General features: G+C 41.0%; 2 protein-coding genes and 1 long non-coding RNA gene across 11 annotated transcripts in view; 2 read left to right on the top strand and 1 right to left on the bottom strand.

The window, feature by feature from the left end:
• The first annotated feature begins 584 nt into the window (after nucleotides 1-584).
• On the top strand, nucleotides 585-7,624 carry GCM2 (glial cells missing transcription factor 2). The gene is given in 6 exon segments (XM_040087929.2): nucleotides 585-626; nucleotides 1,938-2,190; nucleotides 2,574-2,686; nucleotides 4,177-4,302; nucleotides 4,533-4,865; nucleotides 4,867-7,624. Coding segments are annotated over 6 exon segments (1,416 nt in total). The 3' UTR covers nucleotides 5,416-7,624.
• Nucleotides 1,143-7,296, bottom strand: LOC120764144 (uncharacterized). The gene is made up of 3 exons (XR_005704193.2): nucleotides 7,249-7,296; nucleotides 5,931-5,974; nucleotides 1,143-2,659 (listed from the first exon to the last, which is right to left on the bottom strand). It is a non-coding gene; the product is annotated as an uncharacterized LOC120764144 (long non-coding RNA).
• Nucleotides 7,625-13,333: 5,709 nt separating the features above from the next.
• Nucleotides 13,334-27,885, top strand: part of MAK (male germ cell associated kinase) — a 31,141-nt gene continuing 16,589 nt past the window's right edge. For 2 of the 9 annotated variants that reach the window (XM_040055638.1, XM_040055584.1), the window contains exons 1-7: nucleotides 13,334-13,392; nucleotides 18,403-18,739; nucleotides 20,449-20,503; nucleotides 21,464-21,585; nucleotides 22,598-22,677; nucleotides 24,496-24,628; nucleotides 24,720-24,891. In XM_040055638.1, coding sequence (XP_039911572.1) covers nucleotides 18,639-18,739; nucleotides 20,449-20,503; nucleotides 21,464-21,585; nucleotides 22,598-22,677; nucleotides 24,496-24,628; nucleotides 24,720-24,891 — 663 coding nt within the window. In that variant the 5' untranslated portion in view covers nucleotides 13,334-13,392; nucleotides 18,403-18,638. Of the gene's footprint in view, nucleotides 13,393-13,437; nucleotides 13,456-13,766; nucleotides 14,877-18,402; nucleotides 18,740-19,274; nucleotides 19,386-19,761; nucleotides 19,869-20,448; nucleotides 20,504-21,463; nucleotides 21,586-22,597; nucleotides 22,678-24,495; nucleotides 24,629-24,719; nucleotides 24,892-27,885 lie in introns of those variants that run through there. The other 7 variants (XM_040055599.1, XM_040055575.1, XM_058419574.1 and 4 more) reach the window with 6 other exon arrangements.

The raw sequence follows: 27,885 nt of genomic DNA, 5'->3' as shown, positions 1-27,885 counted from the left end.
AATAAGTTAAAATGCGCCTATCAATATAATGGCATTAAAACCAACTGTGCATTTTAAAACAGGTGCTATAAGAGCACACCGCGAAGGGGAAACCTGCGAAATAACGCCGATTTCGTTTACATCCGAAGGGCAGGTTATTCAGCATCTTTGCCTCTCTCCAGAGGCTTTAGAAGCTGCGGGCAGCTCCGAGCCATGCTCAAAATCCAAGAAGAGGAGCATCCCGGTGGGGCAGAGATGAGTCCCACACCATCCCGGCCACCGCGGGAGCGAGCGGCAGAGCCCCGCGGCTGCCGGGTTAGACTCCCAAACCCCGCTCGAATTTGCCGAGGTGACGGCCCCCAGTGCTGGCGGGTGGATTCGTGCACGACCCCTGTGTCTATCCCCCGTCACACACCCCCAGATGAGGGTAGCGGAATGCGCCTGTGGCGTGGAGGGGAGCTCAGCTCCTGTCCCAGGGGGTCAATGGGGTGGGGTGATGGTGCTGCTGTTCCGCCTGCGGAGCCGGCCGAGAGCTTCCCCCACACCTCGGTGACGCCCCGACGGTATAAAATCCCGGGAGCCGCCACCCACGGGCACTCTCTGCCATGAAGCTCACCTGGGACATCAACGACCCCAAGCTGCCGCAGGTAAGGGGTGGGCGGGGAGGGACTGGGGAAAGTCTCTGTCCAGCTCTAACGCGGAACTGGGGAGCAGCAGAACGAACTCCACTCTAAGCAAAGCTTTGTTTTACGTCTTCTTTATTTCTCTTGCACCTTTGCACTTTTTCGTTTCGTAGTCTTTATAAAGTGACCTGTAATAAAAGTGTGGATTCGATGCACAGCTTTGCCTAGCTAGATACGAACTCCTAAAACAACCTGTGGCTCCATTTGGACAGGTTCCTTCTCCCTCTTCCCCCTCTTCCTTGTTCAAGAAATGTTGAATAGAATCTTGAATTCACTGTTTACTACTATGACCCAAGTTATCTAATTATTTCTTTGGTTTATCGATGCAACACTAATGCCAATGAGCATTCCACTTTTGTCTAGTTGTGAGTTTCAAATGCATCTTTAAATTTGCAACTTTTTTCATCTTAGAGTTTATGTAAGCTTTATTTAAACAATTTATTTATTTAAATAAAAATATTTATTTAAACAACCGTGCTGTTGTCTTAATGAATGTCTTGATGCTGTAAATGCTGGTAGTTTCCTTCTCTTTGCTGGGATTGCTCTCACCTATGGTACATACATACGTTAAATATGTATTGCATTATAAATCTTTGCAGTTTAAAATCTTTTTTCATAGTTCTGGTAATTACATTTTAGTGAGGAACTCTGGAAAACTGTGAAATCCCAGATTGAAATGTTCTTTCTCTGTGCCACTATACATATACTGGAAGTACATTTGCAATGACAAATCTTTTTATCTCTATTTTTTGGGAAAGGCTTTATTCAAATCATATTAGATGCACTTTAAGAAGCCATTCCATAGCTGAAACTTCTAGTTTCCCACCTGCAGGTGCATGGTCCCACACCAAGGAGAACTTAATAGCGGTCACGATCAGGGTGGCTTTGTGTCTTGTCTTGACACACTGATAGTAGACTAGTCAGTAAATTCTGGCAGCACGGTTGATGTCTTATAGCTGGTAACTTCACTGTAAAAGGCATACGTGTCAACAGACTGTGCTACAAGGGATCACGATGCAAAAGAGAAAAGGATCCCAACTTTCTTTTCAGATATGGAATCTCAGACTGCCCTAGCCCTTTTAGAGAGCACTTCTGAACAAGCTATTATTTCAATATTTCTTTTTCTGCTGCTTGGCTGGTCATAGAAAAAGCTTTTATTTCTCCCTGTTATGTGTTTTAGAACAAGGCAAAAGTATCAGGTTGTGATATACTAATAACGTTTTCTTGTTCTTCTCCTTGCTGCCTCGCCCTCCCTCCGCACCTGCCCTGCCGCAGGAGCCCAAGCACTTCGATGCCTTCCAGGAATGGCCCGATGGCTACGTGCGGCTCATCTACTCGAGCGAGGAGAAGAACGCGCAGCGGCACCTCAGCGGCTGGGCCATGCGCAACACCAACAACCACAACTGCCAGATCCTCAAGAAGTCCTGCCTGGGCGTGGTGGTGTGTGCCCGGAGCTGCGCTCTGCCCGGCGGGGCCAGGCTGCAGCTCCGCCCCGCCATATGCGACAAGGCTCGGCAGAAGCAACAAAGTGAGAGGCACCCAGAGAGAGCTGCGATGCCCAAGGGACCCCGCTTCTTTCATCCGGGCTTGATTTCCAAATTGGAGTCACTTGCGTGCAGACTAAGGCATAATTGCAACGACTGATTAGTCCCAAATTTCATCAATGTCTGTTTGCAAATACTTAAGGGGATATGGATTTAAGTCCTTTAAATTATTAGCATTTATAACTAGTGGGCAGTTCTAGTTCATATCATTTAGCTGTGCTTGGTCATATATGTTACATTTCCTTGAACAACACATTTTAATCTGAATTTTGGAGAAGTTTCATCACGTTGCTTTTGAGCTCTGCTTACTCTCAGGCTGCATCCTTGTCCTTAACCAATTTCTTCAGTAGTTTCTGTCTGTTCACAGAGAAAGCCTGCCCCAACTGTAACTCTGCCCTCGAGTTGATTCCTTGCCGAGGACACAGTGGCTATCCAGTCACGAACTTCTGGAGGCTTGATGGAAAAGCAATATTTTTCCAGGTAGAAAGCAGCTGTATATGTTTGTGCACACTATATAAATTATACCTATATATAAAATAATACCTGTAAAGGGAGAGATTTCTCCCTCCTCTCCCTACCTTTTTTATGTAACAGAGACCATGACAAGCATGATGGAGGTCTAGTGCGTGACTGAATTTCTCTTTAGTATGAACATAATAAGAACAAATAATAGCGCTTGGCTGTCTCTTTAAAAGCAGCACTTATGGATTGGCAATATTCAGTTTTAGCTACAATATCATTGATGGCTAAAATTCTCCTGTTTGCAGAACACAAACATGAACAAAAAGTTGTTTTACACCCTGCTGCATAAGACAACTGGATCTCTCCAATATTTATTTCCAAATATTTATTTCCTACTAAAATAAATAGAGGGGAAAAGCCTTACTTAGTTTAAGTATGAAAAATTCTACTTCATGTGAAACTAGCCTTTGAATTTCAAAGAATTTAAAATCTTGACAGAAAAAAAGGAAAAAAAAATCTAACCTGAAATTTGAAATTTTATCTTGATTTTTCTTTTTTTTTTTAGCAACATTGGAACAAAAAGTATACCAAAAGTTCCTCTTCTATGAAATTACATTTTCTCCTGGATAATTTTTTCCCCTGGCTCATACAGCAGTGAATTATATTCTCCGGTCAATAAATTGATGAAAACTGCCCAGATTCTTTCCTATATTATTCAAATGTTCTCTTACAGACACACAAAACTGGAAGATTTTACCATCAAAAAAGTTGATAAATCCTTGCTTAGAAGTTAATTTCTGCTTGAGAAAGGACAGTGTTTTAAAAGCAATGTTTAGGTTCCTACTTTGTATTAGGGAGTGTATGTAGATCTGTTCAGACAAATGAATAAGGAATGTAGTGTCCATCATATATAAATGTACACCACATAAATGTAGTGTTCATCGTATACCAGTGTAACTTTGGTTACATAGATCTGCACACCCACCAACTTTCAATAGCAGAACATCTTCAGATAGTTTTCCAGGATATAATTTTCAATTCTGTTCAATAAGGTATATTGCTTTAAGAGAATATTTGTCATCATGTGGCATGAAAAAAGATCTTTAAAGCCTATTTATACAATTTATATATGTATTTATAAAGCAGAACTGAGATACTGGACTGCAGAAAACCGACAAAACTAAATTTCTTTTTCCCCCTTGGTTCTAATTATCTACTCCTAAATGTCACAAATTTAGGTAGCACTTTTGCTCTGTCATCAGCTCTGCAGTTCTCACTGACTTCTTCCTCATTTTTTCCTTCTATGTACATGATTTTATTCTATTTATCATTATTTATTCTATTTAATCATTTTCACAATTAATTTGTCCTTGTTTAGTTTCTCCTTCCTTTCTTGTTGTGCCAAACCACAGACCATGCTGTGACTACCTCTTGTACTACTTAGAACATTGCCTCTTATTTCACCCCCTTCCAGATTCACATCTAATTCTCAGATAATCCTAATTTAGGCTAAAGGAGTCCATGACCACCCCCGGCCAGAGAGTAAACTGGAGGCAGAGGCAAGAAGAAGTGCAATTAAGAAGCAAATGTCCTCTTATCACCACTCCCAGAAAAAGAGATCTCTAAACTCCGAGGTAAGTCAAAGTCATTAGTGAAATAAAAAGGTGACATAAATGAAGACATTTTTTTTTTCAATTGAGATGGTGTAATAAGCACATACTGGGGATCCCAGGGCAAAACAAAGCTTTATACCATGTTACATCTGTTAATTTGGGACTGAAACTAGCAATAGCACAAATATTAAGACATATGTGTGTGGGCAGTATTGATTCCTGTATCTTAAAGATCCACTTCTCCTTATCAGGCAGGACGGTTCCATGACAGCGGTGGTTACACCAATAACCTACAGAATTTTCACTGCATGGATGGCCCAGAAAGAGTTGGTATCTTCACAGACACCAGTTTTTCGATTCCAGCCCAGTCTTACCCTTCACTGCAGAACGCAGACCTCTACAAGGCCCCTTACGACTCAGCCAGCTTCCCAGAGGACCCGCTATTGCCGTACCCTAAGTGTCCAAATCCAAGGATCTACATGCCCAGGCCATGCAGTTACGAGTTTGGAGTTCCTACCTTCATAAGCTCGAATCCTTACCCAACATTTTACACAGATCTGACCAGTCCTGCCATTGATGCAGACCCCCCCCAGTCTGAACGGGTCTCACTACAACGCTGCGGCCACCCACGACAAGAGCTTTGATAACCCTGGCAGACATTATGGACTGAAACCAGCGTGGGGGAAGACGGGCGGCGGAGACCGGAGTGACTACGGGCAGATGCCAACGAGTGCTCCCCACCCTTACTACGGCGGGGACTATCCCTGCAGGTACAGCCCCAGCCCCGCGCCCATGGCCCCGCCGCTGCAGACCGTCATCACCACCACCACCAAGGTGTCCTACCAGGCCTACAAGCCACCCGCGCTGAAATACAGCGACAACCTCTGCGATATGAAAAACCTCCAGAGCTACACCCACGTGGCAGAAAACGTCTCAGGTGCCATCTATTCGGGGATGAAGATTCAGGAAGACTTTGGGATGATAAAGTCAGCGTTGCTATACCAGCACGACTCCGTCCCCACAAAATCCAAACCAGCTGAGAGCGTGGAGAGCTATCGGTATGGATTCCCCCTGGGCAGCAGCTTTGCTGAGCATGAAGGCCAGCCCCTAAGGTTTGAGAGCGCTGAATATTGACTAAACCATGCCCAAATGACAAATATGTGCAGATGAGAGAACAAATTATTGTGTTGACCATGTTAGTGCTAAGACAAGTGGCTTGGGATTTGAGGAGATGTAAGGAAGCAGAACATCAAGACAGCTTTTTCCCAAAAGCACCTTCCTGGAACTGTGTGCTGAGTGAATTATATTCTGCATCTAATTTCAAAGAAGCCCCACACAATCTCTAAATTGGCACAAGGAACTGAGCCCAAAACACACCTCGGAGAAGGTAAAATGGAGCTTCCAGCTCCTCTGGAAGTCAACAGCCTCCTCTGACACCAAGTGCAATCCACTTATAGCTACAACTCCTGCCAGATGCCTCAAGCTTTGAGAGAAAATGCTCCACCTTTAAGAAAGGACTAATCAGGTAATAGAAAAGAAATAAAGGAAGGTGGCTATAGATTATAGTCAACTGAAGGAAATGGCAGGGAAAGAAAGAAATGTAAAAGCAAGAGAATTTGCAGAATAATTCACCTGAATGGTCCATTTACCTGCCACGATCCTTTTGATGAATGGAGAGATCAGCTAAGTTTCTCTGAAATGAGAAATTAAAAACCTTAAACCTAAGAAATGAAACATGCTAAATTCATGTTGCTTTTTGAACCCTTGTATCAAGACTGGAGTATACCCAGCTTTTCTATGTAAGGACAGCCCAGCCACAGCAGGAACTGATGCCCTGTAACTCTCAGCCTGGAGGCACGAAGGCTCAGGCAACCCCCACCAAGCCTGCTCAGCATCACATGGCTGCCAGAGTTAACTTATGTGGTCCTGAAAACCATTTACAGGGAAACTGTTTTTGCTTAAAGGGGCCTGGCAAGCTGGTCAGACCAATTGGTTATTGGTGCAGAATTCTCTTTATCCATGAATGCAACTCATCCTGTCTAAGAATGCAACATCCCAGCTCCTTAGTATGGGACAGTGTTGAATGAACCTTTCCTTGCTGCCTCTCTGCACTCCATCTCCATCAGGTCTTTCTCCCTCTCCTGAGGGACTTCTAGTCCTTTTTCTCTCTGTAATCATTGCTCCCCGCAACAGCACTACTTCAGAAATTAAACAAGCCAACAGAGAGGTTACAAAACAAAATCTCCAAACTGATCTAAGCAAAGAACACATAAGGAAATGCATCCCCAAATTCATCCCTAAACCAACTAATTCTTAGTTAATCTGGAAAGAAGGAAAAACAGAGCAGTGCTGGTTAAAAACTACAGATATTTTGATAGCTGCCTAGTACTAGGGAATAGAACTCTCACCCAAAATGGGTGTGCCAAACAAGGGAGCTAAATAGACACAGGGAATTAATGGGGTCAAAAAATTTCTTTTGGTATCATTAATATTAAGTTACCAAGTATCTTTAACTTTTTGAACACTTTTTTTTTACCTCTCTCTTATGTATATTTTTACTATGTTTTGAGAAGCAGCATACTACTTTACTTTTTCAATAAATGTGAAATTATATTTAAAAGCAAGGCACCATGTAATGTGAGTAGCTGGCTAGTTAGAATTATAAGGCTCAGTGCACTGAAGCCATCATTAATCTGGTAAACAAATTTTATTTTCAATGAACAGCATGCAAATCTGTTTGCATCTGAGGTTTAAAAATAGTTATTTCTGGTGTAGTATATTTTCTTTCTTTTGATTTTTTTTTATGAAAAGCAGTATGTTCAGTCCGAGATGTGAAACCAAGCCCCACAGGAATCTAGTTAATAGCATCCTATTTCAGCAGTGGATTGTTCAGCATTTTAAAAATTCAAGCCAGACAAAGATGGAATTCACAAAAAGACTACATTAATTCACCTGCAACAAACTTACCTTATCTTTTAGCTCTAGTGTACTTGCTATATATCTCACTTGGCTTTTGTTAAACTCTTATGGCAGCACTTTTACCAAGTGTTTTAAATTACTGATAAGAAGAGATTCAGGTGAACAACATCAATTTGACAATTGGCCCACACACTAACCTTTAAAAAAAGAAAATAAAATGGTGGTTTGTGAGTTATTACCCAAAATTTTAGAGTTTAGGAATATGTAACACAATGCCTATTTACAGAACTGTTATTTCTCAGCTGTATGCCAAATCATATCTAGGCATTTTACATGTAGAATAAAAGGCAAGGCTTACAGCCTTATAAGTGTAAAGGGGGAAAAAAAGAAAAAAAAAAAAAAAGAAAAAAAAAATGGGGGAGAATAAGGCCAAACAAAATAACTAAAAAAGCTGGAAAGATTCACTGTAGATGGGAAAATCCAGGAAAATATCAAAGCTGTAAATTGCTCTATTTTATAGTGATTTTAGCAGAGTTAGCCAACCACAACTCAAGCACAAGTTATTAAAATACTACACACTATTAAAACAGACAAGCTGTGGGGATTGCACGCTATTCACATTACTGGTATAAAGCTTGTCATTGTAGTTGTATGCTTAAATTATTATGCTACCCAATTAAACATAACCTTTAAAGCAGAAGTTTGTACACCAGTAAAGAAAATGCAGCCAGTTGCGTTAAGATGCTACTTGTAGGGTGCGGATTTATTTATAAAAAGTATGGCAGAGGTTTAAACACAGTGGAAAGCTATGGTGGTGATTACCTTGCTGCATCATCTGAGCAGTACAAATAAAACTACTCTAAAGGCTGTTGTAGTCTTTCTTCACCTTGATTCTTCCTCTCATGTACAAGTGTCTGGGATGAGATTAGCTGTTTGGTACCTTTTACAGAAAAAATATCAGATGGAAAAAGTCTAGAGTTGTAGACGGTTTTTCTCTTCAAAATACATAAATGTAAAGGCAATGGGAGCCTCTGTAACAACAACAACAAAAAAGCTGAAATTGAAAGCCTCATTGTAGGTTTATACCGCTGCAGCACTGACTTTGAAAGCATGTTCCTCAGACAAAGCAGCATCCTGAGGCAAGATGATTCCTGAGTAAGCACCTTCTCTTCCATTCATCATCCCTTTCAAGTGTGGTTTCTGGTTCCTGCATTGAGCACCTGAGAAAAGCCCTTCACCAGCCTGTACCCTGTACTCTGACAGACGTCTCCATCTAACTCCAGTTGTTATGGCAAAATCACAGAGGGAGCAGAGGAGAAGGTGCTTTCAAATCTCAGTCTCCTGGCTTCATTTAGGTTACAAGGGCCCTGCTGAAGTAAAGCACCATCTGTCCCCATGCTGAGGATGTCCTTTGTACCAGAACAGCAGCCTCGCAGTGGCAAAGGTTAAAAGCCCAAACGTTGAACAAATGCCTCTCAGAGATAAGAGGCACAGAACCAAGTATTTCAATTGTGTGCCCACGAAATACAGCCTTGTGTCACATGCCTGATGGATGCAAATACCCGTGGGCATCACTTCATGGTCACATCTCATGGGGGGCAGACAGAGCCTGGCACACTGTCCTGCTCCATGACCACATGTATCCACCCAGTCCTGCTAAAGACCTCCAGTGAGAGTCCGAGCAATTTGCTTAGCCCCTGCTCGTCTCCTGAAAGCAGGTTATCTCAGGGCATTTCAAATGTGGTAAATGCTACACATGAGGTATGTAGAAACATGGCTGTTTGGGGCTTATTGAGCCTGAAGTAGTCATCACTTCATTTGGGGGTACAAGCTATCACCTTAAAGACAGAGACAAGCTCTTCTATCAGTTCTATGAGTGGAAACCACCAGTGCAGCAGAATTGAATAGGATCTGAGACTTTTTCCTTCCTGGGGATTTTCTAGGATTTCCTTTGAATTCCTGAGGTTTTTCTTAGTGGTTTTTTTTTGGGGGGGGAGCAAAGCTATCTAATACAGGTGAGACAGCTTTCACCAAAGTAGATTGTGTTTCCTGAGAGACATCATTTAATAGGGTGCACAATGCAGCTCTAGGGGTGCATTTAAGAAAGTTCATGTCATTCCCACCTTTATCAGGAGAAGTCACATGCAGACAAAAAGGAGGGAACCAAGGTATTTAGTGTTGGAGTGGTTCCTCCCAACACATAGAGCAAAAAGTGAGTCCAGGCCTGTTAAAATCCCTCTGCCTGAGAAATAACGAGAGTGGTGTACAGTGGTTATCCATGCCTGGATTACTGCCTTTGGTGTTCTAGCTGCCTAAAGTTAAGTATCTGCCCATCACTCACAAGCAAAGGGAAGGTGAAGCAGATAGTGTTTATGTAGTGCTACACCTGGGATTGTGCAGAACGGAGAGTGCATTTCAACACAGCACCTCTCCAGGCTTGCAAGAATCCATATGAGACATGATCAATGGGGTGACACAGGTGCAAGTAAGTATCACAGGGAAACATTGCTATTTTGGCTGAACCTTATTCAAACAAACAGAAAAATGAAGTTTACACAGTCCCTATAAGCTTCAACATGCATGCTGGCACTTGTGATGGTGTTTGGGAGAAGGTATTTTCAGATATTTTGGCTGGCACTTGAGCATAGCATCAACACCTTTAAGGACCACAACCAAAGGAGGTTCTTTCAACAGAAAATTACCAGTGGCTCTATGCGTGTTGTTTTGTAAAATAAGCAGGGAAGCAGGTGCATAAGGATGTTCTCAGAGGTGCCTTAACAGGGCTCACAAACATCCTGGGTCTCTTTGTTCCATCCTGTCGCCTTTCCTTCAGTTTCCTGGTTCATAGCAAGAGCACAGGATAGCACCTCTCCCCTGTCTTCATGACAAAATGAAGTGTTAAGTGACTGGCTTGCAGTGCCTGTACTGCAACTCCACACCACATTGCAGTCTGGCTCAAATATTGGCAAGTTCTGTCTACAGCCTTTCTGTCTTCACATGTGTGAGACGTTGGGGACCATTACAAAAAAGTACCAATGAGTGACAGACACAAGGTCCTGGTTACAGAATTTAGATTTAAATTCTTCTTTTGTGCACAGAAAACTAACACAGAAATTATTTACACATAAACCTCTTGCTTGTGCCAGATCTCTTATAAGTGACTGTAATTGGACTGGAAATAACCCACGAGCAACCAAGAGCATTTTCATCTTGTTCAGCAACATGGCCAGTGGGATTGAGGGCACCCTCAGCATGGCTGATGATGACACCAAGCTGGGTGCTGCAGTCAGCACACTGGAGGGAAGGGAACGGCATCCAGGGGGACCGGGACAGGCTGGAGAGATGGGACTGTGTGAACCTCATGGAGCTCAACAAGGCCAAATGCAAGGTCCTACACCTGGGTCAGGGCATCCCAAGGACAAATACAGGATGGGGGAGAATGGATTGAGAGCAGCCCTGAGGAGAAGGACTTGGGGCTGTTGGTTGCCCAGCACGACCCAGCAGTCAGTGTGCCTGCAGCCCAGAAATCCAAATGCATCCTGGGCTGCATCCAAAGCAGCGTGGCCAGCAGGCTTGGCGAGGCGATTCTGTCCCTCTGCCCTGCTCTGGTGAGACCCCACCTGCAGTGCTGCATCCAGCTCTGGGCCCTCCAGCACGAGAAGGACACAGACCTGCCGGAGCAAGTCCAGAGGAGGCTATGAAGATGCTCAGAGGGCTGGAGCACCTCTCCTACGAAGACAGGCTGAGAGAGTTGGGGCTGTTCAGCCTGGAGGAGAGAAGGGTCTCAGCTGACCTTAGAGCATCTTTCCAGTACCTAAGGAGAGCCTGCAAGAGAGCTGGAGAGGGACCTTTCACAGAGGCATGTAGGGACAGGGGGAATAGCTTTACATTGAGACAGGGTGGGTTTAGATTAAATATTGGGCAGAAATTCTTTCATGTGAGGGTGGTGAGGCCCTGGGACAGTTTGCCTAGAAAAGCGGTTGATGCACTCGAAGTGATCAAGGCCAGGTTGGATCAGGCTCTGAGACATCAGGTCTAGTGGAAGGTGTCATTGACCATGGCAGAGAGGTCAGAACTAGATGATTTTTAAGGATCCTTCCAGCCCAAACCATTCTATCATCCTATGAAACAGAGTGGCAGCACTCCTCTAAGGAAGGAGAGGGAGCTCATCACTGTGAACAAGGACACAAGGGCAGGAAGAGGACATCAAAGGGTAACTGCTGCATCATTTCCACTGACAGTGGAGAGTTGTTTTCACATATTGTGTGGTAGAGATGTATCCAAGTAGTAGTGATCAAACATATTCTTGGAGATTAATGCATGGTTAAATTCTTTGCTACATACAGTCATCTCCTGCTGAATCTCTGCCTGAATTCTGCTGTGTGGGTTATGGTACTTTCTTCCTTCTCATGTCCACGTCTCACCTTTGAACTTTATTTTACCTGGCAGTCACCTCTGATGTTGTGTTTCAGTAAAGGAAACAAGCATATTTTGTTTCAGAAAATACAATGTTGTTTTCTTGTACTTTCATTTCAGCAAGCTATGTGCAAGTGGCCAAATCCTTTGAATTCCAGAAAACCGATTCCCATAGCCGCACGTTCCACCCGGTTGACTTGAGGTAGAATCAATTAATCTGTCAACAGTTCTTAAACCATCACAAAGTTACCATGCCAATTAATGAGGAACAGGGTGGGGAGAGAAAAAAAGGTAAAATGAAAACAATTTCCTATTTTTGCTCAGCAAGTCTGAGCTGTCAGCTTGGTGAAACAGATAGGAATCTGAATTTCTAAAACAATTTTCTGCCTTTCCCTCCAATAGTGTTTCTAGTAGTTATTGTGTTGAAATTATCTCTTCCTTTTCTTGCTCCTCACTCTTAAAAACATTAAAAAATAGGAAGCTCAAGCTAATGTTGAGAATCGAAACTTAAAATGAGACTTCCCTGCCAAAAGCACCTCTGGATCAGACACTAAATACACCACTTTTATTCACTGTGCCTTCTGTACACCCTGGAGAAAAGATTAAAAAGGACCAAGGAGAAAGTTCATTATTATTTTTGTAACAGAAATACATATATTTTAGAATGCATAGAGCACTCAACGTTTCTCCCCTGCATCAATATTAGCAACATGCATTTTAATAAATTGCTTATAATAAATAATTGTTATAAGATGCTAGGAGGGAAAAAAAAGATCCCTCAGGTCTCACTACAGCTGGGAATACTATAGGTGGGAGTTTCTGTACAAATCCTAAGTACACTGTGGTTTAGCTGGTAGCTTTATTTCATACGATCACAGAATGGTTTGGATTGGAAGGGGACCTTGAGGATCGTCTAGTTCCAAACCCCTTGCAACAGGCTGGGACACCTTCCACTAGACCAGGATGCTCAGAGTTCCATTCAATCCAGCTTTCAACACTTTCAGGGATGGGGCATCCACAAATTCCCTGGGCAACTTGTTCCTGTCCCTCACCAGCATCACAGTAAAGATTTTTTTCCCTAATATCGAATCTCTTTTTGAAGCCATTTCTCTTTGTCCACGCTCTTGTAAAAAGACTCTATCCATCTTCCCTGAAAGCTCCCTTTAGGTACTGGAAAGATGCTCTAAGGTCATCTGAGACCCTTCTCTCCTCCAGGCTGAACAGCTCCAGCTCTCTCAGCCTGTCTTCGTAGGAGAGGCGCTCCAGCCCCCTGAGCACCACAGAACACCAAGCTCTGCATTTGCTCCAACAGGTCCAGGTCCTTCCCGTGCTGGGCACCCCGGAGCTGGATTCAGCACTGCAGGTGGGGTCTCACCAGAGCACCAAAAATGTACCCAACGCATAATTACTATTAGCAGCGATTATAATAAGGACTGTCTAAAGACGATCTCGCGTATCACGGGGCCACCTTCAGGGAACTCGCGGCCGCCAGGCTCAGCTCCCACTGCGCACCACTTCCTTTCCGACAGGGCGCTGTCCCCGCTGCCCACGGCGCCGTTTATCCCAGCGCCGCGTCCCAGCTCCTCCGCTCCGCCTGGGATTCCCCGGCAGCCGTGTCCGCGGCCGGGAGGGCGGTGCGGCCGGCGGGCCCGCCCCAGCCCGGGGCCCGGCCCCGCGCCCGTCGCCCCGGTGACGGGGCAGAGCGGCCCGGCCGAGGCAGGCGGCGGGCGGGCCGGGGGTCGACGGCAGCGAGCCGGCTCCGCCCGCAGCGCCGCGGTGAGTGCGGGGCGGCGGGGACAGCGCCCTGCCGAGGGGCCGCGTCCCCCTCGGGCGGGGCTGGTGAGCGCCCATGCCCCGGGGGCCGGGCCTCTCTGGGGTCCTCCCAGCGCGGAGGAGGTGCTGCTTTGGGCTGCCGCGGGAGCGCCCAGGGCTCCCTTCCCGCGGAGGGCGGCTGCTGCCGGCCCCCAGCGTGGCTCGGGGGGCTTGGGTCGCTGGCGGGGGGAACTCGCGTGTGTGGGGGGCTGCCCCGCTGCCCCGCGGGGCTTTGGGAGCGGCGGCGCCGCGTGGGTGCGGAGCCTGCGGGGACACGGACCCTGCCTGCTTCGGCTTCCCGGGCCTTGGCGGCCTGAGAGGCCCGCGGTTAATGACAGGAGGTGAAGTTTTATTTAGGAGAACCGGGGTGAAACTCGCAGGCCGGGCGGTGCCCAGTTTCATGGCCCGAGCGAGCGGCAGGAGCGCCGTGCTCCCCTTGGCGCTGTGGATGTTACGGAACGTCCCTGCGCACGCTTGCGAGGCGACTCGGTGTCACCAGGGGGAACTGAACTGGAAACAAGCGTTTGTTTCATTCCCAAGACTGAGAGGGGATCTCATTAGTGCGTATAATTATCTCAAAGGCAAGTGCCAAGAGGATGGTGCCACTCTTTTCAGTGGTGCCCGGCGACAGGATGAGGAGCAGTGGCCATAATCTGAAAAGTTCCACCTCAACCTGAAGAAGAAGTTGTTTACACTGAGGGTGGCAGAGCACTGCAACAGGCTGCCCAGGGAGGTTGTGGAGTCTTCCTCTCTGGAGAGACCACCTGGCTGTGTTCCTGTGTCACCTGCTCTAGGTGACCCTGCCTTGGTAGGGGGTTTGGATTAGATGATCTCCAGAGGTCCCTTTCAGCCAAGGGGCTAGGAGGAGGTAGCTGTGCTGGCAGTGGTAATCTGCTGAAAAAGTTGGTGTGAGTAATTTTCGTTTGAAACCAAAGCCAGTTTGGAACAAAACAGGGGAAAATACTTAAAGGAAACTGGAGTTCTTGTTGTGATATGCCCAATCCTGAATGCCTGATACACACAAGTGGAACAATGTATTAGATTTTTAAAGGGACTTAAAAAAAAAAAGGCAGTCTGTTTCAAAGCACCAGTATTTATTGTCAATGTTACTGACTTCTTTCTTGCAGCTGAGCCTCGTGCTTTTAAATAACTGCTGGTCATTGATTAGGGTAATGGATTTGAGGTTAATCTCAAGAGCTGGATCCACCTGTCGTGGGACCTGATTACTGGTGGCTTTAGTAATATAGAGTCACTACGAAGAGGGTTCTTGTAGCAAAATTTGTTTGTTGTTTTGTGCTTGGATTTGGTTTTGGGGTTTGTTTGTTTTTAACTTTTAAAATCTATATCATCATACTTTCTGTGCTGTGCAATACTGCCCAGTCTGATCATTGAGAACAGTGCTGTGCCACGGAAACAGTTTTGGTGATTTCATCAGTTACTGTAAACAGGTTGGTAAAATTTGTTTGGGGGTGTTTTGCTCTCTGAGTGAGGGTCTTACTGGGTCATATATCCTAGTTTCTATTCATTTGAGAGTAGTTTGTTTAGGGTGCAAATGTAGAACTCTTGGTAATGCCTAGTATTTGTATGTAAGAAATGTAGGGGTGATTTGTTGCTATTCATTACATTTTGAAATTAAATTCAGACATCTAAAATAATATAAAATTGCTGCTAGTGCTTAAAACTCTAGTAATGCAGTAAAAATGATGATTTGTTTTAATTCTCTAGTACTTGTTCAGATTCGTTAAATTTACACAAATTATAGATTCTGTCAAGCTGTTGTATTTTGTCCTCTATTTGTCCCTGGCTTTAATCTTTCCTTAATCCTGTGTAAAGAGATTATGCACAGTATGTCATTAAGAGTATCAAACAAGCTGTTTTTTAGACTAGGATTGTCTGTTTGGTAGCTGTTATGACAATTTTACATTTTAGAGCTTTGCCTCACTGAGGAAGTAATATCATATAAACATAAGTATGGAAAAGGCCACTCCAAAGGCTTGTTTTAACCAGAAAAGCTAGATTGGGCGCTTGCTTTCCTCAGGTACAAAAGGCAAAACTGAACTGCGGATTTGAAAAAGAAATACAGATAGACCACTGAGGAAAAAATTGCCCACCTGAGCTGGGTATGGGTGGTGTAAAGGATGAAGTATACAGAAGTCTGTTGTAGTGGTTGTAGTGAAATGTGAATCTCTGGAGCATTTATGTTCTAATTATCATGCTCTCTAATTTCAGTACACGTCAGTGTGGGTTAGGTGTGATGGTACACAGACATTGTTATCGGCGTATGTGGTTTTCATGCCTTGCTGTGTGCATTTCCATGGAATGGATTTGACACTTCCACTTGATCTTTAAAGGAATGTGGTGACTTTTCTGTGCTTTACTTGATCGGGTTTTTGTACCCTAAAAATTGAAGTATACAGCGCAAAAGGAGTACAGCAATAAAATATATTACAGAACAGACAAAATGGATAACTGGATCTGCAATGCGTTGTATTACACAGAATTTCTGGAGGGAAGGAACACTTTATGTGAGGTTTTTTTGACTGCACATGCCAAAATATTAGAATTGGACAAAAGGAATAATTATAGAAGCATGTGATTAATATATACTCCAATGAAAATTACTTGGATAGCTGACAGGATTTAGGTACCAAAATTAGAGGATTTAAAGGTCAAAACTTGAGGTTTGTATCTAGATCTTGTTGTGTTTATTGCAACATGTTGTTTTTGGTCCATTTTGTTAGAGAGCAAAAGGCTGAGCATGAAATGCTGCAAATTCTCCAACTTCTTCATGTAGCTCTAGGAGTTCAAGCTAGGGCCATCTGTGGCAGATATTGCTGAATCCCCTCAAAAAAAAAAACCAAAAAAAAACCCAAACAAAAAAACCCCTTAAACAACGCACAATTATATTTGTTTATACAGAGAAACTCAAGCACCCCAAACTTGTTACATTTCACTTCACATGATATGCCTGTGTACATCTATGCACAAAATGCTCAGTTTATCATTGCTGATGCTTCAGATGTGTTGCTGTGTTTTAAAATGGCTATGAGAATATCCTCAAGGTTTTTGTGCTGCTTTGGTTTTTTTTTAATATATACATAGAGCTAACCATTGACAACTTGCAAGGTGTGTATGTGTATGCAGAATGTATCTTAACTTGGAATAAACACACTTGATCATCTGCTTATTACCAGAGTCAAGAAGTAAGCCTTGTTGCAAAAAGGCATTATTGATGGTATTAAAGACTAGAGTGCATGCAGGCATTATGGGGAAGATGATGCAAAGCTGAACTCTGGGAGAAAGTATTTGCTTAAATATATGAAAGTCCAATTTAAACTCTAGTCATAATTTGAGATGTCTATGTTACTTTCTGTTAAATCTGGTTTTTAGCTTTGTTTCAGAATATACTATTAACCAGAAATATTATTTTACTGTAGCTGTGGCTTGAGGAGAGGGGAGGAGTAGATGTGTGTGGAAAAAAACAACCCAAAAAACTTCTTTATAACTTTCCCTGACAAAATGAAGGTTGCCTGGTGCAAAGATTATAAATTGAGATGTGCACTAGGCCACTTGTTACTGGCATCTTGACAGGTGATGTGAAACTCTTTCCTGGTAACAGAAGCAACAGGGAGTAATGTTCCATGTTATGACTTTGAGGAAGCAGCATTTCAACTAAGAACAGCTTAGAAACATTGGTCTATTGTCCAGGCAGCTGTTTCCTTTACACAGCAGGCTAGTCTGCTTGAGGATGTATATTTCACACTCTTTGAGAGGCCAATTTTATTGTTATTTTTCCAGGCCTGTAAATCTCAAGTCTGAGTCTTGTTATCAGCCGAATCAGAGTTTCTTAATCTGTTTGAACAGACCAGACTGTAGCTAATTCTTGCATAAGGATAAGGACTAGAGAGTTGCATGCTGAATTCTCCATCTCCTATAAGGGTAAACCATGTGTTCCCACTGATTTGAGTTTTATTTTGTATTTTCAGACAGCAGAGGCAAAAGGTAGAGAATGCTGTTATTCAGTTAACACTGAGTATTTGTTTGTGTATTAGCATTTGGGTTACAGTGAGTAAATGGTACAATGAGAGGTTGCTAGTTTTTCCTAGTCCTGCATAAATAAGTGAGTGACTCTTGGGAGTTTGTGTAAATGTTTAACATCAGGCAATTGGCCTTCATCTGAAGCGTTGGGGACAGATAGTGTTGTGTGTGATGGAAGCTGGGGTTCAGATTCAGACTTGGATTGGAATTCAAATTAATATTTGCATGGATTCAAATGTGGTGATTCAACATTGTTCAATATGGATTATTTTCCAAATGATTCAGTTCAGATTTAATCTTCCCTTCCAGTGTATGATGCAAGCTCTGTGCTTCTCTCTGCAAGCCTTGTGAAACCGAAGAGATTCACTCTTAACTCTTCAGCCATGCCTAAGAATTATGTGAATGTCAGAGCATTGTCCGTGTACATTTACAACAAGTCAGTTTATGTGGGTGAAGAATGTAGTGATTATCTTGCTGCTTCACCTCATTTCCTCACTAACTTGTAAGCATAGAAAGCCTGCTTGCATTAGCAATCCAAAACACAGTGTTCAGACCCTAAGTTTGCCATGGCACCTTGTGCAAAATTTTTGTCCTTATGTTTTCCAAAACTTCAACCTTGCCTTTGGTATAGTTGAGGAAGCTGCTGCTGTCTGCAAATTCAGAGTAAAGGCTTCCATCAATATACTAGCTTTCAAAACACTTCATTGGTTCTAGGGAATTATGACAGTAACCTTGACTCTCTGGTCTCTGCTTACTCTAACCCTGATTGTGCAGTAGGCATCTTCTGGTTTGAAAAATTTACAGGAACTAATTGCATTTAAGTCTATTTGAAGAGCACATATGGTTCTGAAGGGTGTTATTGTTTGATACAAATAGTAGAGCGTCTCTTTCCTAAAATTCTGTAAAACTACCTAGTCTTTTGTTTGTTTGTTTTAGGATCTGTGTGAGAATGACCATGTTCTTCTGTCTCCCATTCTTCATAACTGGATCTCAAAGTAGCTATAGTTTGGAAGAAAGCAGTGAATATCCTGCTCAGTTATGAGAAACATTCACCAACAAAACAGTCTGGAAGAAGATTTCATTTAAGAAAATCAAAGAGCACAGATCCCTTTAAGGAAACAGAAGCCATTTAGCATTTAATAAGCTTTTGTCTCTCTGAGTCATAAAAAAAAATGAATCGTTACACAATTATGAAACAACTGGGTGATGGCACCTATGGCAGTGTGTTGATGGGGAAGAGCAATGAGTCAGGGGAACTTGTGGCTATCAAAAGGTATGTAGCATCTCAATTCAGCAAAGGTGCTTGCAAAATCCTAGATTTTCACTTTTGACTTTATTGTTGTCTTCCATTTGTGTAGAATAGGAAAAAGTCCCCTTTTAAAAGGAAATTAACATAACAATTTTTTTTTTTTTTAATTTAAGATGATTAACAAGGTGATTGTGAGTCAGACTTCTGGCAACTGATCAATAGGGAGACACATCAGTTTAGTTTACTGATTTTCATAGGCTTGTAAAATTGCATGCTGCTTTTGTTCAGTTTGAACATAATTCCTTCTAAAACTGTTGTTAGGCCATCACCAAAGGAGAAGCAAAAGTGAATGTGTTTAATTAGGGAGTTTATTTATATGAATTGCGGGAATAGCGATCTTAACAGGTAGATTTGAAATTCCATCCCAGCCTCCCAAATATTTGTAAGCACTGCATTAAGTTTCATGTGTTGCTACAGTGCTAAATAACAGTAACAATCTGGTCAGGTAAATAAAGGCTGTTTCCTTGGCTCTAATAAACTTGTGTTCTATGTAATCAAGAGCATTGTCATACGTGACTGAAGAGATGATTACAAAATGAGAAAAAAATTTACTCAAGGCGTGGGGAAGTTCCCTTTGTATTCCTAGAGAATTGCAAGCAGGATATAAAGTGTAAGTTGAAATACCATAAATTGTATCTTGCTCAGATTTTTTCCTCTCATTTATGGATTTACTGCAGTAAGATAATTGTAATATAATTGATGGACTTTTTCTTTAAGAATTTATAAGAATTTCAGGTTTCACCATATTTTGCTGATATTGTTACTGAAGTTTATAGTAATCTAAGCTAATGAAAGAATCTCCAATTGATTATTTTAATTACTTTTAGCAAAGGGAACAATATTTTGTGGGAAGTGGTTCATTCTTTCAATTTCAGGATTTGGAATTCTGTTGTGTGATTTTTAAGTTTGGGACTTGAGAGGGCAGTTTTGCTTGAAGATACTTTTATTTTAAATTAAAATCTTGGGTTTAAATCTCTTCACTTTAGGTGCTAAAACTTTACTGAAACACAGCTATGATGTTCGCAACTTCATCCCAAGATCTGAGCAACACCAAATGTCCACATCTGGATTTATGCAGGACTTACAAATAAATGTATTACACTGTTATGTATAACAATTAGTTTAGAGGCTATGATGTCGCTTGAAAAAAAATGAAGCTTTTTTTTTTTTTAATTAATATCTTGGAACAGATTGTTAAAATGATTGATCAAGTCAGATGCTTAATTATAATAGAAAGCAGTCCAGATATTTTGCTGACTTCAAAAAAGATTTTTTGTTGTTGTTGTTTTCCTAGGATATACAACTTATCCATAAGGACGTGGTTTTTCCATGTTGTATGTGCAGTGTCATTGTTGCGTACTTTATTATTAAAAGCACTATTCAGATGATACAAAGGGGTTTTATTTACTCCTTTTACTTTGGAGTGACATGGTCTCTGGCTGTACTCTTCTAAAAAATATGTTTCAGTGTTTGATGGTTAATCACTGTAAATTTTTAGCAATTCTAAGTGTTAACTTTGTTTTTAATTATATTGCTGGTGGGTATGTTAGAATGTTTTAAATTGAGTTCAAAATATAGATGATGCTAGTCTTAGAAAATATCATTTAGGTTTTCTAATTCTAAAAACATTCTGTACTGTCACTAAAAATACTTTATCTTGGACTTTATTTCAGAATGAAAAGAAAGTTCTATTCATGGGATGAATGTATGAATTTGAGAGAAGTCAAGGTAAAGTGATGAGCATACCACATTGAAAGCTGAGTGTCTGGTTAGGCTTGTGTGAAGGAAAAAGGCAGATACCATGTTCAAGCATAGGGCCAAACTCTGTGAACTCCTTAAATGCTGACAGATTTCATAAAACAATGGGCTGCTGGCACTCTTAGAGGTCCTGCTGATTTGTGGAATATCCCACTATTCTCAAGCAGTGCCCATGTCTCATAGCTAAGCCTCTTATCTTTGAGAAAGGAAAAGAAATTGATTTTGTGAGTATTTCTGTGGTTTACCATCCTCCTCTTTCATTTTACTTCCAGATTTCTAGCTGTGTATCCATTCTATAGATCTTGTGTTTGGGGCATCTGTAGAAAGCACTGGGAGTTTAGGCTAGCCAAGTGATAGAATAACAGTTGAAAACCTGAGCCTAAATTCCAAATAATTCTGTGTTTTGGGCATCTGATTTTATGTATATACAAAACTCCCTACTAAAGGACTTTAGGTGTAACTTATTGGAGATTACACAAAAATCATTATGTCCAAAACTAATATCTGTAAGAGAATCCTTCTTCATGAAAGTTTCATGCCAAATAGGAGAAAAGAAAGAAGGAAAAAAAAAAAAAAAAAAAAAAGAATGCAGGTTTTCTTAGTCAATTCAGTGAGCAAGAGCTCTTACAGCTTCAGATTTGTCTTTTGTTGTAGGGAATTAGGTTTTTGTGCTGATCTTTACTCCAGCTCTGAGGTAATACCTAGAAATAGGTTTAAACTACTATTAATATAGTTGTTGCTTTTAATTTGAAATTTATTCAAACTTCTGGGTTGTTCTTCTTTAAAACAGATTACAAGGTAAGTAATGGGGTATCATACGAATATGTTGTGTGGATTCTGTGCTAGAAACTTACATGTTAAAGATTTAGTTCTGGTAAGGCATCAAGGTCACTGTAGGGTTGTCTGAAGATGGAATTTGTTCTGTTGCAGTCCCTGAAGAAGCTAAACCATGCCAATGTAATAAAATTGAAGGAAGTCATACGAGAAAATGATCACCTTTACTTTGTATTTGAATACATGAAGGAGAATCTCTATCAGCTAATGAAGGATAGGTATGTCTTTTTTCACAGACAAGTAGTGTGCTATCTTGTTTTATTTAATGATTCTCATATTACCTTGAAGAACACTTTGGGATTTCTGGTTTTGGCTCTTCTTGCAGCCCTATTGATGTGAACAGGAATTGCTGCACCTGCTTATTGGAGGGTAGAATTCTGCATTTCTCTGTTACAACACTGCATCTTGTAATGCTTTTGGAAATAAGTTTGATAACCTGTTAGCAGGAGAGTTTGCATGCCTTTGTGTAGAGCCATGAGAGAACTTCCAAATAGTTGTGTTTTTTGGTTTTTTTCTTCAATAGCCTTCATTCTAATGTATGAAGGATTGAGTAAACACTGTTCCTGCTACTTTTGCTCATGGGTTTGACTTAAGGTGGGGATAGTATATGCATGTATCCTTGTAAGAATGGCCTGTATATAGACTAACTCTGACGTTGCAATCTTGGACAAACAGTACTTAGCAAGGCTTGCAAGGTGGACTTTGGAATATGATCTGCCTTTTCAATAACATTTTCCTTTGATGAATTGTTTTGCCTTCTGTGTGGGTTTCCTTCAGACTTTGTCATGCACTTGTATCTCCTAATGTGACAAGCTCTTGGGTTGACATCCTGAGGTAGCTGCTGGTGACATTAGCACAAAGTCTTATCAGAGTTAGCTCTTATCAGGGTTCCCTGAAGGGCACAACTGGGTAATGCACCTACCAGTGCTGCACTGTGCCATCTCTGCCTTGCTGCACCACTGTGCTTTCCATGTTCAACTGGTAAGGCACACTGCTGGCCAGCCAGCTTCTATGGAGAGATAGCACCTCTCAGCACAGAAGTTCTGCTGCTGCACTCAAAGTGGTTGAGATTAAGGCCCAGTGGCGTTTTGAAATGAGAGTTGCATTTCTCTGACTTGATGGGTCTGTTTTCATGTGTTCATGATGTGTGAGGCAAAATTAAAAAAAAGTGTGTTCTGTAGATACATTATTTTTCTTAATTATGTACGTTTTTACCCTGCTTCTTCACAGAAACAAGTTTTTCCCTGAGTCAGTCATCAGAAACATGATGTATCAGATATTGCAAGGGCTGGCTTTCATCCACAAACACGGTAGGCTTCCTACTAGAATTTAACTGTGTAGCACTTTTTCTAGAAAATAAGATCATGCACAGAAATAACATGAATAAAATAACCTAGCAAGGGCTGTTAATCATCACTGATAAAATCGTGGTTACCTGTTTCAAGTGTGGTGCAGTTTTAAACTTTGCCTGAAGTTACTCTTTGTTTTCTAATAATTGGCTTTTCCTCTTTCTCTTGGAAAACACTGGATGTTGTTCATACACTGTGCAGTAGTTTGTTCTACTTTAGTTAGCAGATGAATAAACAAACTCAAGAAACTTGTATGCTGTGCTATACTAAACAGTTCCGCTTCCTCAAAAAGATTTAATCGAGAAGCATTGATACATCAACTCTCTTGTGTTGAGATACTGCAACTAGTATGATACTGTACATATAAAAAATACTAAAATAACTTGTTCACTAAGAAATTTGAACAGTATCCTTATCAAACACAACCTGGATTTAAATATTTTACTAAGTGGGATGTTTCTAGGAGTTACACGAACAGTCTAAATAAAGGTGAGTTGTGCTCACAACAACAAAAAGTTTCACAGTGTTTGCAAAACTCCTAATGCTCATATTTAATATCTGGACTGTATTTTGAAATACTGGTATCAAACTCCTCTGCATTTGAAAAGGTAGTAATTTACTCTCATGCTCAACTTTGTTATTTTTCAGTTGTTCTTCACATCACATTGGTATCCTGAAAACTTTCCAAAGACAATAAAACATTAGCTGAAAATAAAATAAGAAAGTGTTCCCCCTGAGATTTGATTTGCTTTTGATGTACCTTGAAGAGGCCTGTTGGTGAATTAACTGAATAATTAGTTCTGTTTAGTATTATCAAATATCCAAAAACTGACATTTTCTTGTCTTTCTGATCAGGATCATATGCTGTTCTGATTGTTAGCATCCTCCTTTCCTACCTCATTTCTCTATGAAATAAATGAGAAAGTTAGATTTTAAGAAAAACTTCCAATTTTAAGTTACAATATTAATATCTTGATTTTACCGTAAGTGTATAAGGAAATACCAGGTAAGGTAAATTTGAACATTTGCATTTCACTGTAATAATTTCAGCCAATTTCTTACAGACATTTTCAGTTTATGCATGCAGAAATTCAGTACTTTATTCTATCAAGTGGATTTCAATCAAATTAATGTATGACGTAACAAATTGTGTGTTCCAATTAAACAGCAGAATTAATTTGCTTAGTGACTTAACCACTGCCCAGGTATAGATGTCCTCAAGCCAACAGCAAGCACTGAAGAAGCTTTATGTGCCTGTATTACTAATATTAGCATTTCTGGGCAGGATTTGGATATCCTTTGTATGTCTGTATCTCCAAATTGTTGTCACAATGATAATTAACTAGCTAAAAGTCATTCAAGCAATTTTATGAATCAGGTAAGTGTGTCAGATGCTCAGTTTTCCATTATCCAAAACTGACAAAGAAGTTGGAGTTTTTGCAAAAGATTTCATTCTGAGTTTTTTTTTTTTTTAAAACTTGTTGTTGCTGCCAGCCAATTCATTTTCCTTAGTGTGCTAATGGCAGTTTACATTTGTTAATTTAGGAACACTTGGTGTAATAATCACTGGAGGGAAAAAGTGTGCATTTGTTGGGGGAGGGTTCCAATTATTTTATGTTGAATTTTAAAAAAATATATATATAAAAGAAAAATGACTGAAAACCACTGTATTACTCCAGAACATCCCAAAGTAAATATTGGATTACTCCTATTAGAATTTGCTGCTTAAGAAGTGATTCTGTGATAATTTGTGATTCTTTTCTGTTTGGTTTTCTACAGGATATTTTCATAGGGATATGAAGCCTGAAAATCTTCTCTGTAGTGGTCCAGAACTTGTGAAAATTGCAGATTTTGGGTTGGCTAGAGAACTAAGATCTCAGCCACCTTACACAGATTATGTTTCTACCAGGTGGTAAGTATATCAAGAATTTAATACATTAGCTTAACTAATTACCTTCCTATGACCATTTTAATTTATTTATCATTTCCTCCCATCTTCACAGGTACCGTGCTCCTGAAGTTTTGCTGAGATCTTCTATCTATAGCTCACCTATTGATATATGGGCAGTTGGCAGCATAATGGCTGAGTTATACACACTCAGACCACTTTTCCCAGGCACAAGCGAAGTAGATGAAATCTTCAAAATTTGCCAAGTCCTAGGGACTCCAAAGAAGGTAAGACTTAAAAAAACTCAGACAATTCTATTACAAACAAAAAATTAAATCAAATTATTACAAAATATTCAGTGTTATCTTTCAAAACATACATATTGAAATATTGCTTCAAAACACTTTCCTCCAGACTTACCGTTTGCTCAAATGTATTTCTTTTCAGCTTCCATTAAGGCATGTCTTTTGTTGTATCTGTTGTACATCATACCATTATGTGAGGCCTTCATCTCCTCTGATGAAAGCCAGATAAAATTGTTTAAATTAGTTATTTAAAGCTATTCATAATGGAAAGCAAATCAGAAGTCTCCTAGGATTTAATTTACCAGAGACAATTTGCTTTCCCTTCCCAAAAGTGTAATTCTTCTGTGCTGGCACACAGAATTTGGAGCTTGTAAAAGCTACCATAAATAAGACAAATTATGCTTTTCTTATTTTTAAAGCATAAAAGAAACATTTAATCCCAAACACAGATATCTCATTAATAGTATTAACAATAAGAAGTACTGGAGGGAAAATGTGTAGTATTTTAGAGAGGAAGCAATTCTTTTCACTTGTTTTCTGGATAAGCTAAATACTATTTAAAATTACAAGGAAGGTTCAGGAACTGTATGTAAAAATGGATGCAATTATATTCAGTTTCAAAGTTGTTTTAGTAAATGGATGGAAGAACATGCAAGAAAAGAATAAGGTTACCTTCAAAATTTTGAATGAATTGAAAAAAAAGACCATATGCTATTAAATATTTTTGTAGACTAAAGTACTAAATGGCAGATGTATATCAGTATTTTATGGGTGCAAACAGAACTTGGTGGAATAACTTACCAAACACAGTCCACCTAGATCTGAAAAACCTAAGGGTGGAGAGAGAAACATCAGTTTCATTAATGTTCTACTTATATAAGTGTAATGGTTTTAATTTTGATAACTAGGCAGAAACACCAATTAATGTAGTGGATTTAGTGTTTATTTTTTTCTGTGGGAGGGAGAGATTAGGAGAAAAACAAAGCAGGCTTAAGCTTAAAAATTAACAAAATGGTTTTATTAACACATACTAAAAGAATGAAAAAAAAAGTTGAGAAAAAGAAAACTTAAAGTAAAACAGAATGAAACTTTTAAACACACTTTTCCCTCCCCCTACAAACTATTAACTTTCTTATTAAACAACATAGAAAGACACAACTTGTGATTTTCAGTCAGTTTCACTATTTAAACATAATCACTCATTACTTTAGGAGACGAGTCTCTCTAGGGTTTTCATGGAGACATTTGCTACAAGACAAAATAGTCCAGTGCTCCCAATGTCACACATCTGCTACCACCCAGAGTTTTTGCAGACTGTGATGTTCTATCAGCAAAGCTTCTCAGTGTATCTGGGGTACTGTTTATGAATACTACTTCTAGTCTAAAATCGTCTTTGTCTCAAAGGCTGAGACTTCCTTTTAACCCAGAAGCCGGGGCTTTAAAGTTCTCAATTATATCTTAATCACATCAGTCCTCAATTTTGATTAGAGTTAGCATTCTCCCCAACAACACTAAGACGCTACAACAGACAATTCATTTTTCCATAGTTTACCCTAGAGAAGTCCGGTTAAAAATGTCCACTTCTTCAATCCTGTTCCAATAATACTATCAGTTCTTTCACTTCTAATCTACTGACTTCATGCAGTGTCTGTTCTACGTACCCTCTGTTTTCCCTCTTCTCTCTTTCAGGGAAGGGTTGGGCTTTGGAAGCTTCATGTTGCCAGGAAAGGGTTAAACCCGTCTAGGCTTGCAGGGGCCATGTGCAGGCAGGCCCCAGGCTGCAGGGCTGAAGAAATGCAAAGCTGTGCCAATGGGGAGGCCAGTGAATGTTTTCTTTTCCACCCCTCGGTCTCGTCCAGGGCAGCTCAGCTCCGAGTTACGGAGCTGCAGCCTTTCTCTCTCAGCTGCCAGTGGCTCTTAAGCCGGGCCATGGCTTGGCCTCCTCTGCCGCGGCCCCGGGCATGTGGCCAGCACTGCCGAGCTGCAGCCTCCCCTCTCCCCACTGGCAGCCGGGGGAAAGGGGCTCAGCCGGCCGCCCAAGGGCAGCGGGGACTGAGCCGGGCCGCCTCTGCTGCCCACGATGTTTCCTCATGGCTGACCTAGATGCAAGAGAGTGATTTGCCGCATATGAGAGTTTTAAATGTCCTTTCCAAAGTCGCGTTGGCATCTTATTGGTTATATTAGCTGCCAATATCTTAGCTAGCTTTCTGATAGGTCCCTGTCCTCCCTCCCGCTAAAGCAACTCTAAGGTCCTGGCAGGGAAGAGCATTTTACATTTCTCTATAGCTAGAAACAAAACTGTGCCAACCCATGATAATAAGATACAGTGTAATTCTTGTCCAGTAAAGGAGCTGTTATCAATAAAGAAGTAAGGAACAGAAAACTTAAAACAGAAATAGATTAAGCTTAGCTAGGCATATGCAGAGCTTGAAGTGGTGGGAAAACATCCAAGAGAACATACTGAGAAACAGGTGCAAACTCATGACTGAGCAAAGAGGAAAAGGTCAGGTGGAGAGTTATAGATGATACGTTGTGGAAGTGAAAATTGAGTCAGGAGGACTCAGTAGAAATTGGTATGATGTGTCAAACAGTGCTTGACATGACATAGTTGTGCCTCAGGAATAATGTGCAGTAGGAGCAGTATTTTAAGACTTGAGTTTTTAAATGCAGGTGTGAAGTTTCTTAAGCAGATCACAAATCTAGGATAGTAAGAGAACACTTCGATGTATATGAAGAATATCTGAAAGACAGTACCGTGCTGGCTTCTGGAATATTTTCAATGTACAGCATAAACAAACTGTGAAGTCCAGCGAGATCAGAGAGAGGTTTTCACTGCGTGCAGTCTCAGAGCAGCACTGAGCTGACTGCTGTGTTTTTTCTCTTAGCTTTACAAGGAACTAACAGAAGCAAATCATGACTGTTTAGACTGTCATTCCCTGACTAGAAAGCTTATTGCTTGGGAAAGCAGGGAGCATT

Source organism: Hirundo rustica, chromosome 1, assembly GCF_015227805.2.
Source record: "Hirundo rustica isolate bHirRus1 chromosome 1, bHirRus1.pri.v3, whole genome shotgun sequence".
NCBI lineage: Eukaryota > Metazoa > Chordata > Aves > Passeriformes > Hirundinidae > Hirundo > Hirundo rustica.
Note: the sequence above shows the minus strand (reverse complement) of the source record. Positions and strands in the feature narration are given on the sequence as shown.